Source organism: Oncorhynchus nerka, linkage group LG27, assembly GCF_034236695.1.
Source record: "Oncorhynchus nerka isolate Pitt River linkage group LG27, Oner_Uvic_2.0, whole genome shotgun sequence".
NCBI lineage: Eukaryota > Metazoa > Chordata > Actinopteri > Salmoniformes > Salmonidae > Oncorhynchus > Oncorhynchus nerka.
This window is the reverse complement of record NC_088422.1, coordinates 71,967,417-71,979,524: the sequence shown is the minus strand read 5'-3', so window position 1 is coordinate 71,979,524 and position 12,108 is coordinate 71,967,417. Positions and strand designations below refer to the sequence as shown.

At 45.8% G+C, this 12,108-nt stretch overlaps 1 protein-coding gene across 4 annotated transcripts in view; it reads right to left on the bottom strand.

The window, feature by feature from the left end:
• The window catches only part of LOC115112301 (furin-1-like), a 101,256-nt gene that overhangs the window by 29,667 nt on the left and 59,481 nt on the right, over positions 1 to 12,108 (bottom strand). For all 4 annotated transcript variants that reach the window (XM_065011967.1, XM_065011966.1, XM_065011968.1 and 1 more), the window contains 3 exons: positions 9,540 to 9,635; positions 1,735 to 1,863; positions 1,466 to 1,542 (listed from right to left, as the gene is read on the bottom strand). In XM_065011967.1, the coding sequence (XP_064868039.1) occupies positions 1,466 to 1,542; positions 1,735 to 1,863; positions 9,540 to 9,635 (302 nt within the window). The remainder of the gene's footprint in view (positions 1 to 1,465; positions 1,543 to 1,734; positions 1,864 to 9,539; positions 9,636 to 12,108) is intronic.

Genomic DNA, 12,108 nt, shown 5'->3' with positions numbered 1-12,108 from the left:
CGCAGTTACACACACACACACACACACACACACACACCACCTCAGTCCTGCCACGGGGAAGCAAGGCAGAGCTGGGTGGCCGGAGATAAGGGCTGGGGTGAGCTAGGCAGGGAGGAGAGGACAAGCCAGGAGGATTCTCAGTCCAAAGGCATTTACTCCACTGCATGTGTGGGATAGGGGAATCAACTGTCTGTTGGCTGTGTGTATGCTGGGGGAATCATAATAACGGATGTGTGTGTGTGTGTGTGTGTGTGTGTGTGTGTGTGTGGGGTCAGTGGCAGAGCTCCATTGGTGTTAGCTCTTACTCCACCGTTTCACTTTCTCTCTTTGACAGCAGGAGGCTCAAGACCTATGGCTATACACACTAGCGTAGGAAGTAATGTACACTGTCGTTTTACTTGAGGTCATCTCCATCTCTCCTTACACCAGTCTGACCTCCATGTGGACAGTGCCTGCTCCAGACCCATGCAGTCTCAGTTGGAGACCTTTGATTTCCACCAGCGTCTAACTATAACCTTTGTCTGTCATCACCAACCATGGTCAGCCTCAAGATAAAAAATGTAAAAAAGGGTATTTGGCTAGCAGCCTGAAACCAGCAGATTACGGAAAATCACAATTTAAAAGTCAGAAAGGGGAAGCACGCAGGGGAGCGAAACGAGGGGAGCAGGCCTTTCCAGAGCCAGGAGATTTGTCGTATTTCGTTAACGCTGATGAAATTAAATCGATCAATTCAGGGCAGCAGGGAAGACATCGGGGCAGTAGTAAACAAGTCTTAATGCCATCTGCTCAGGCCACTGCAGTAAAGCTGCTTTCTTCACAAATTCACTTAATCCCAGGAGATTTACTCCATTTAACTAGGCCACAGAAATGCCCTGTTAGCAGCTGGGTGATTTAAGACTCTAAAGCACATGTGCTTGCTCTCGATTGGGGGGGAGACCCAAAACCCATTGAGATGTTCTCAGGCCCTCTAAGAGTCTACTACTTCAAATCGGTCTCCCGGCTTATTAAAATATCTCAACAGTCACATTCAACATATTCATTGACTGCATTTCCCTTTCCAGTCAGAGAAGCTCTGCTCTAGCAGTAGTGGGTAGCCCAACACCTGACAGACCTGGACCCAAGCCAGAGCGATGGTGACCATAACTCACTCCATTACACCACCACCACTTTTGGCTTTGTCTCGCTCCCTCGCTCAGCTGACTGCATGAGAAAATACAGTATTTTTATCAGAACATCACAATGAAACAGCCTATTCATGTAGAGGCGTGACGTTTCCTGTGTCCTACACATCTCTCCTCTCAGAACTGAATCATTATGTGGCATTGGCACACGACGTGACTCGTATCTTTCCATGATAATCATGCATTGACGTCAATGGTAGATTTGAATAAAGAATCAAGTTAGGCACGGGGTGATCAAATTCTGCTGTCACTGAAACAGTGTCTTTTTTAAATCAGGGTCTTACCGGTTGTCGTTGAGTTGTGTGTATCGTGGCTGAGGGTCTGGATCTCCATCGTTCACATCATAGCTGGCGTCTGGGTCCTACAGGCAGACAGGGACAATCAGAATCACTCATCTATGATAAGAGGAGCAAAAGTCTAGGGGTGAATACCAATAGTCCAAAATGGCCTCCTCTCCTCATCAACATGGATCATGGAAAGGACGCCACCTTAAACTATTGAGATGCAGCAGCTCCAGCTTTGAAGCCAGGGGTAAGATGACGGTGATACTCACATAGTTTGATATAAGGTCTGGGTGGTTCTTCTCTATACCATCGTCCAGGATGGACACCACCACTCCCTTCCCAGTGTAGCCCAGCTCCCATGCACCTTTGGCATTCAGGTCACGATGATTAGTATTGTACTGTAGAGTAGAAAACACCAAAACCAGTCAATAGAGTCTAAAGAGCCATTACAAGACACGCAAGAGAGATGACGAAAATTATCAAACTTTGCATTATCAAATTAAGCAATATACCTCAAACCCCCGGGGTGCCTTATTGCTATTATAAAAACTTGTTACCAACGTAATTAGAGCAGGAAAAAAAAGTATGTTTTGTCATACCAGTGGTATACGGTCTGATATATCACGGCTGTTAGCCAATCAGCATTCAGGGCTCGAACCACCAAGTTTATAATAGTTTTTAGACTATGAAACAAAAAATATATACAGCGATCGTCACCAAACAGAAATACATAGATGAGTGTTTTCCGGTCACAACTTGCAGACTTGTTTACGTGCTCCTGTGCGTTTTGTTGCCAAGCTTCCTTTGCTACCTGACAACTTTATCGTTTTTAATTTTTCCCCTCACTCAACTTTTTTTTCATTCAACTTTTTCACTCTGGACGTTTTATCTGGACATGGTTCGTCAGGACTTCCAACAGTTGAAGCTAAGTGGTAACATTAACATGATTCCTTCTAATTGCAGTCGCTGTACTCATAATTTACAGGAGAACGATCGCCTTACGGCGAGGATAGCTGTGCTACAAGCCCAGCTTCAGACGCAAGCGTTAGGCAAGGGTAATTTCAGTGTCGGAAGGATGAAACAGCGTCTGTGCCACCAGGAAGTACAGATAGTAATGTTAGTATAAATCCCCTCCAACGGTCCCCGCAGCTGGACAACTTTCTCATGGCTTCTGGAGGGAAATGCTGTAGGAATGCTCAACCGGTGTCGCTCATTCAGCCGACAGAAACTTTCAACCGGTTCTCCCCATTAAGCAGCGAGTCGGAGTCAGAGGTCGAGCCTTCTCTGGTCTCTACTCCTCCCGTTACGGGGTCTGAGACGCCGAAGGCTCCCACCATTAGCTCTGACAAATTGAAAACCCTAGTCATTGGAGACTCCATTACCCGCAGTATTATACTTAAAACGAATCATCCAGCGATCAGACTCTGTTTACCAGGGGCAGGTCTACCGACATTAAGGCTAATCTGAAGATGGTGCTGGCTAAAGCTAAAACTGGCGAGTGTAGAGATATTGTTATCCATGTCGGCACCAACAATGTTAGGATGAAACAGTCAGAGGTCACCAAGCGCAACATAGCTTCAGCGTGTAAATCAGCTAGAAAGATGTGTCGGCATCGAGTAATTATCTCTGGCCCCCTCCCAGTTAGGGGGAATAACTCAATCGCTGGTTGAAAACGGTTTTCTGCACCTCCCAATTTGTAGATAATTGGCCTTCCTTCTGGGACTCACCCACAAACAGGACCAAGCCTGGCCTGTTGAGGAGTGACGGACTCCATCCAAGCTGGAGGGGTGTTCTCATCTGATCTACAAAACATAGAGCCCTGTCTAACTCCCCTAGCTCCACAATGAAATAGGGTACAGGCCAGGCAGCAGGCTGTTAGCCAGCCTGCCAGCTTAGTAGAGTCTGCCACAAGCACAGTCAGTGTAGTCAGCTCAGCTATCCCCATTGAGACCGTGTCTGTGCCTTGACCTAGGTTGGGCAAAACTAAACTAAGACCTTCTCCATTCCTGCCATTATTGAAAGAGATCGTAAAATCTCACATCTCAAAATAGGGCTACTTAATGTTAGATCCCTCAATTCAAAGGCAGTTATAGTCAATGAATTAATCACTGATCATAATCTCCTATAGGAATTCAGGGAACTCAGTGAGGAATGTTGTATATGGCCCAGGAGGCCTGTAAACAGTAGCAATAAAAAGTGATTGAGTAGGCTGCATAGATTTCATGACTAGAAGCTCAAAAAAGACAAAACGTTGGGGGTTTTATTGTAAATTTAAATTTGCTATCGTAAATGTTATGGGGATATGGCCACCTTGTAGTCATAGCAGATAATATTCACATTTTTGGTGACTTCAATATTCACATGGAAAAGTCCAGACCCACTCCAAAAGGCTTTCGGAGCCATCATCGACTGAGTGGGTTTTGTCCAACATGTCTCTGGACCTATTCACTGCCAGAGTCATACTCTGGACCTAATTTTGTCCCATGGAATAAATGTTGTGGATCTTAATGTGTTTCCTCATAACCCTGGACAACCATTTTATTACGTTTGCAATTGCAACAAATAATCTGCTCAGACCCCAACCAAGGAGCATCAAAAGTCGTGCTATAAATTCTCAGACAACACAAAGATTACTTGATGCCCTTCCAGACTCCCTCTGCCTACCCAAGGACGTCAGAGGACAAAAATCAGCCAACCACCTAACGGAGGTACTCAATTTAACATTGCGCAATACCCTAGATGCAGTTGCACCCCTAAAAACATTTGTCATAAGAAACTAGCTCCCTGGTATACAGAAAATACCCAAGCTCTGAAGCAAGCTTCCAGAAAATTGGAGCGGAAATGGCGCCACAGCTGCTTGGAAAGACAGTACCGTGCAGTATTGAAGAGCCCTCACTGCTGCTCAATCATCCTATTTTTCCAACTTAATTGAGGAAAATAAGAACAATCCTACATTTATTTTTGATACATTTTTGATGCAAAGCTAACTAAAAAGCAGCATTCCCCAAGAGTGGATGGCTTTCACTTCAGCAGTCATAAATTCATTAACTTCTTTGAGGAAAAGATCAAAATTACAGACTCCTTTTTAAATCTGCATATTCCTCCAAAGCTCAGTTGTCCTGAGTCTGCACAACTCTGCCAAGAGCTAGGATCAAGGGAGACACTCAAGTGTTTTAGTACTATATCTCTTGACACTGATGAAAATAATCATGGCCTCTAAACCTTCTAGCTGCATACTGGATCCTATTCCAACTAAACAACTGAAAGAGCCGCTTCCTGTGCTTGGCCCTCCTGTTGAACATAATAAATAGCTCTCTATCCACCAGATGTGTACCAAACTCACTAAAAGTGGCAGTAATAAAGCCTCTCTTGAAAAAGCCAAACCTCAACGCAGAAAATATATTTTTTTAAACTAATCGGCCTATATCGAATCTTCCATTCCTCGCTAAAATTTTAGAAAAAGCTGTTGCACCGCAACTCACTGCCTTCCTGAAGACAAACAATGTATACAAAATGCTTCAGTCTGGTTTTAGACCCCATCATAGCACTGAGACTGCACTTGTGAAGGTGGTAAATGACCTTTTAATGGCGTCAGACCGAGGCTCTGCATCTGTCCTCGTGCTCCTAGACCTTAGCGCTGTTTTTGATGCCATCAATCACCGCATTCTTTTGGAGAGATGGGAAATCCAAATTGGTCTACACGGACAAGTTCTGGCCTGGTTCAGATCTTATCTGTCAGAAAGATATCAATTTGTCTCTGTGAATGATTTGTCCTCTGACAAATCAACTGTAAATGCCGGTGTTCCTCAAGGTTCCGTTTTAGGACCACTATTGTTTTCACTATATATTTCACCTCTTGGGGATGTCATTCGAAAAGATAATGTTAACTTTCACTGCTATGCGTATGACATACAGCTGTACATTTCAATGAAACATGGTGAAGCCCCAAAATTGCCCTCGCTCGAAGCCTGTGTTTCAGACATAAGGAAGTGGATGGCTGCAAACTTTCTACTTTTAAATCAGGACAAAACAGAGATGCTTGTTCTAGATCCCAAGAAACAAAGAGATCTTCTGTTGAATCTGACAATTAATCTTGATGGTTGTACAGTTGTCTCAAATAAAACTGTGAAGGACCATGGCGTTACTCTGGACCCTGATCTCTCTTTTGATGAACATATCAAGAGTTTCAAGAACAGCTTTTTTCCATCTACGTAACATTGCGAAAATCAGAAACTTTGTCCAAAAATGATGCAGAAAAATAAAACCATGCTTTTGTTACTTCTAGGTTAGAATACTGCAATGCTCTACTTTCCGGCTACCCGGATAAAGCACTAAATAAACTTCAGTTAGTGCTAAATACGTCTGCTAGAATCCTGGCTAGAACCAAACAATTTGATCATATTACTCCAGTGCTAGCCTCCCTACACTGATAAGGCAAGGGCTGATTTCAAGGTTTTACTGCTAACCTACAAAGCATTACATGGGCTTGCTCCTACCCATATTTCCAATTTGGTCCTGCCGTACATACCTACACGTACCTACGGTCACAAGACGCAGGCCTCCTAATTGTCCCTAGAATTTCTAAGCAAACAGCTGGAGGCATGGCTTTCTCCTATAGAGCTCCATTTCTATGGAATGGTCTGCCTACCCATGTAGGAGACGCAGACTCTGTCTCAACCTTTAAGTCTTTACTGAAGACTCATCTCTTCAGTAGGTCATATGATTGAGTGTAGTCTGGCCCAGGAGTATAAAGGTAATGGAAAGGCTCTGGAGCAACGAACCGCCCTTGCTGTCTCTGCCTCGCTGGTTCCCCTCTCTCCACTGGGATTCTGTGCCTCTAACCCTATTACAGGGGCTGAGTCACTGGCTTACTGGTGCTCTTCCATGCCGTCCCTAGGAGGGGTGCGTCACTTGAGTGGGTTGAGTCGCTGACATGGTCTTCCTGTCTGGGTTGGCACCCCCCTTGGGTTGTGCCATGGCGGAGATCTTTTTGGGCGGGGTGGGGTGGGTGGGGTTATATCCTGCCGGTTTGGCCCTGTCCAGGGGTATCATCGGATGGGGCCACAGTGTCTCCTGACCCCTCCTGTCTCAGCCTCCAGCATTTGTGCTGCAGTAGTTTGTGTGGGGGGCTAGGGTCAGTCTGTTATATCTGGAGTATTTCTCCTGTCTTATCCGGTGTCCTGTGTGAATTTAAGTATGCTCTCTAATTCTCTTTCTCTCGGAGGAGGACCTGAGCCCTAGGACCATGCCTCAGGACTACCTGGCATGATGACTCCTTGCTGTCCCCAGTCCACCTGGCCGCCGTGCTGCTGCTCCAGTTTCAACTGTTCTGCCTGCGGCTATGGAACCCAGACCTGTTCACCGGACGTGCTACCTGTCCCAGACCTGCTGTTTTCAACTCTCTAGAGACAGCAGGAGCGGTAGAGATACTCTAAATGATTGGCTATGAAAAGCCAACTGACATTTACTCCTGAGGTGCTGACTTGTTGCACCCTCAACAACTACTGTGATTATTATTATTTGACCATGCTGGTCATTTATGAACATTTGAACATCGTGGCCATGTTCTGTTATAATCTCCACCTGGCACAGCCAGAAGAGGACTGGCTACCCCTCATAGCCTGGTTCCTCTAGGTTTCTTCCTAGGTTTTGGCCTTTCTAGGGAGTTTTTCCCAGCCACCGTGCTTCTACACCTGCATTGCTTGCTGTTTGGAGTTTTAGTCTGGGTTTCTGTACAGCACTTTGAGATATCAGCTGATTTAAGGGCTTCATAAATACATTTGATTTGTTTGGGTGATGTGGCCCATGAGAAATGTGTCAGGCTGCATTAGACATCAATCATAACAGAAAATGGCAAAATCCCCATGGGAGGCAGACTGCATCCTGTGGCACCAGATAGGCTTACAACCTCCTGTGGCGCTAGGCAGACAAAGACATAGACAGATAGGTAGGCAGACTCATCACTCAGCATGTAGCATCAGTCCCAGATCAGACAGACCAGACTCAGCATACATCTCTCAGAGCCACCCCGAGTGTCTGTTCGTGGACAATCAGCTAGCAGGGTAATGGTACAGAGAGCCTTCTACACAGGCCTTTTGGTATTCTCTCCTTATCATACTTGACCTTTGGTCAAACACCATGTTTGATGCCTTGCCGTTCTCACACAGCCATTTCTCTAGAATGCTGCCGCAATTTAATGTAATTTGTCTGAAAAGTGCCCTCCTACTATTTTCCTCTCATCCAAACCCTTCAGTGTCAGATAACCATGGCCAAAGCTTTGATCTGTGTAGATTCATGTCACTCAGAAAATCCTGCTCAAAATCTGACTCAAAAGTGGAAATTACCATGAAAATTATCCAGGTTCTTGTCATGGTCTTGGACATTGGCATTTTTTTTTTTCCTATACCTAAATTGACCATTCTTACTGCATTAAATATTGGCACATGAACACATTTTCCTGCCTTTGAAATCTCACACTGTGCGTTGAGATTTTTCCATAATTTATCCAGTGATATGAGCTGCTGTCATACATATAAATAAGCAGAGGAAGTAGCAGCAGAGTCTATCCATGTCCTTATCATAGAGACAGTGTAAACTGACTACACAGATACTATCTGCCACCGAGAACCACCTGGACTGAGACTCTCACACTAGGCTCTCAGACTAGGCTCTCAGACTGCAGCACCCCATCTAGAACACTGTTTTGCCTGACTGCACACTTGTTACATGCACACTACACCCTTAAACACCACAACATTATTACACCTTTGCTACAGCTACATCCTCCCACTAAACCTAAATACTGCATACTCTCTACTCCTCGTACCTCACTCCACAGTAGCCTTACTAAACCCACTCTACACACACTAACAGCAAGCAGCACCAGCTATACCTCTCCATACTTCTCCATCGCAGGGCCCCGGGTTCCCCGCCTCCCTCTGTAGCGTGATTGTAAACTGCTTAAGTCAAATCAGAGTGCCTGGAGAGTTAGCTAGCGAGCTGTGTGCGACAGAGCTGTGAACTCCGGAGGGGAATTAAATGTAGCTAGTCACACTGGTGAAGTCATCCCCCCCCCCCCCAATAGCAGCTCGGAGACATGGGGAGAAATTGGATTTGCTTCAGCACCAGCGTGCTGGAGAATAAGCGAGGAATGTTTGTTTGTTGAGAATTACAATCAACTATTTTATATTGCCTTGAACCTTCTTTGAGACTAATTAAAGGTGGAGCAAAGTGAAGAGAAATCACAACTTGTTCTCACCGTTTCTTTCATGGACCACTGGATCAGACTGTGTAACCTTCTCAAAGTCAAAGTGCTTCACTTTGCATTTAAGATGATACATACAGTCAATAACAGACACTGGTTTAATTTCAGTCCTTTATTTGTATTCACGGCCTTGTTCGGGGGACTGTGCCATTGTCTGGGGAATAGAATAAATAGATGAATTCAATTTAAGACTGGAAACCCAAATGTGTATGCCGTTCTGATAATGGACTCCTAAATGACCATGGTCATTAAGCAGTCCATTCTGCATCAACCAAGACGCTTAATCGCATCCACTCCTTCAGACAAAAGGGCCTCCATGTTTAAATACAGTCTATTGAACAGAGCAAAGTAGATTTTTTTACTCAGCCAACAGGGAACTATCCACTGAGTTATTGAGAACGGGCAGATCAAACAGAGCGCTGGGCCCTGCTGTGCCACTGTATGGGCTCTTATGTCATTTCCCTTTTAATAAAGAGACTGGCTCTATAGAGCCCTGTGCATCCAGACATAACAGTGCACACAGCCGAGCACAGGGAGGAATTACTGATCAACTGAGAAGAGGTTTGAACTGTTTGTCTCCTGACAACAACGTGGCTTCAGTGATGGACAGTCGTCTGAGAGGTTGTTTCTGAAATGTCAGTCCATACACTGAGGAAGCCATTGTGGCTTATTTATGACGGCAATGAAGCGCTGAGAGTGGGTATTGATTTCTCTCCCTCGCATGAGACACATTCTTCCTCATATTTTTCCTATTGAGAGATAATAAAGTGATAAAGATTGTTAAACGTCAGCCAGACTTGGTCTACTCACCAGGTACCACTGCTGGGTAAACTTGGGATCTGAGGGCTCCGTGTAGATGTCCCTCTTCTTCCTACTCTTCACCACCTGCTGTTCTGCCCACATCACCTGAGACACAGACAGAGAGAGACAGAGAGAGAGATCAGTCACGACATCAAACAGAGAGACGTGATTACATTCGGCTTGGACACTCCATTAAAGCTGGAATCCTTAATGGTGAAGCTGCGAAACTACAACAAGTTATTGCAAACAACTTTGTACTGGTGAGAAGCAGCAGAATGTGTACTGCAATCTTTTGGTTATGTTGGGCGAGGCTCCTCACATCCGCTTCGTCAACAAAACAGAAACAATAACAAAAGCCGTGGGGCAGACAGTGGCACCGTTTCCCCTACTGCGGATTCCATCTTTAAGTAGACTCGCTCACCATGCTAATATGAGGATGGGAACGCCACTACTCCTCTAGTAACAGGGATTTCAACCAGAGGAGGGCCATTACTGAAGTAGCCGTGCTAAAACGGCACTCAATATACCAGAGGAAGACCATTAGTACAGGGTATAAGGAATAACGATGAGCAGGAGGGAACATGAGGGTCATCGTTTCCCCCGAATGAAAGAGAAATCTAGTTTCAGCAAGCAGAGCGGGATGACAGCAGAGAGAGATAAAAGGGAACAGCAGTTCTAACATGCATATTCAGGAGCCCCTCATTAGAGACCGAGCCTAACGACGGCCTAGGCTGAGACTAATTACAACTGCTGGAGGAGGCCAGATAGGGGGCCACACACACAGAAGAACACAGAAACACACAATCTCACATTCACGCAGACAGATAGACCCACAAACAAAAATCCACATTAACATAGAATGGAGGATATACACACACACACACATACACTACGACACCCAGTCTTTGTCCTCGGTCTCCCTCCTCACTGTGCTCTGCCTCCCCACACAAAGCCCTGGTAATAACAGTAGGCAGGGAAGGATTTTTCTGGATTATGTGTGCATTGTGTTTTATTTCTTATTTTATTACCAGGTATTACTGCGCTTTTGGAGCTAGAAACTGTGTAAGCGACCAATAAAATGTGATTTGAGCTATTCTTCTCTGGGAGGTCTGGCCGGCGTGCTGCAGAAAGTGTAGACAGAGGCAGATTGCACACAGCGACAACCCTGTGTCACACCCCATCTAAGGGCTGCTGTCTCCTTGTACAGTGGAGCAGCTGAAAGGGACACAGGCAGAGAGGGAAGTGGAGAGAGGGGTGTGGAATAGAAGCTGCAGCAGGGAGACAAGAGACTGCTGCAAGGACAGAGAGGCAGACATGAAGGACAACCAGGAACCACAGCAGCCCCCTCTCAATAACACCAAGGTTACTACCGACACAACACACACCTTTATGCGCTGCCCTCCAACCAATAATTGGTGTACAGAAGTAAAAAAATATATAAAACATTGGGGAAGAAATCGGACATGTTTACATGAATCAGTGTTGAAAGGCCCTTGCTGGTTGGCAGTTGTACAGAATCACACTGGAGCAGATGCTTCCACAGTGGGTGGCCCCTTCACAAGGTCAACACATTAAGAAGAATGGAGGACTGGGGGTGGGGCGCTACTGTACTGACAGCAGCAATATGAAAACAGAGCTAGCATGGGGGATTTGTCTGTGTCCTACAGCTGGGGATATCAGATGAAATCGTGGGGCATGGATAGGGGAAGAGGTTTAGGGAGGCTGAACCAGGTCAGTCAATGGGGGCATCACAATACAAGAGGCTTCCCCTCTTATGTCTCCTCGTCTCTGCACTCTGCACTGACACTAAGGTAGGTGAAAGCCAAATGACAGGATGCCTACCAGGAATTTGCTGTCCCAGTTTAATGTCAGTGCAGGTAAGGGAAAGGAGATGAGAGGAAGCTACGTTAGACTATGGAGATGTACCATCAGACTTCACTCCATTACCCATGTGGCTTCCTGTCAGGAAGAAACACAGTTTCCATTGGTCTCTAATCCAGGCTGCAGTCATGGAACAGAGTAGTGTTGCTTTCCTCTTCTCCCCACAGACCAGTCATCAGCTTTACACTCACAAGCTCCCCACAGACCAGTCATCAGCTTTACACTCACCAGCTCCCCACAGACCAGTCATCAGCTTTACACTCACCAGCTCCCCACAGACCAGTCATCAGCTTTACACTCACCAGCTCCCCACAGACCAGTCATCAGCTTTACACTCACCAGCTCCCCACAGACCAGTCATCAGCTTTACACTCACCAGCTCCCCACAGACCAGTCATCAGCTTTACACTCACCAGCTCCCCACAGACCAGTCATCAGCTTTACACTCACCAGCTCCCCACAGACCTGTCATCAGCTTTACACTCACCAGCTCCCCACAGACCAGTCATCAGCTTTACACTCACCAGCTCCACACAGACCAGTCATCAGCTTTACACTCACCAGCTCCCCACAGACCAGTCATCAGCTTTACACTCACCAGCTCCCCACAGACCAGTCATCAGCTTTACACTCACCAGCTCCACACAGAACAATGACGACTGAGGCAACCGGGGTCATCAAAAACAAAGTTTCAAAA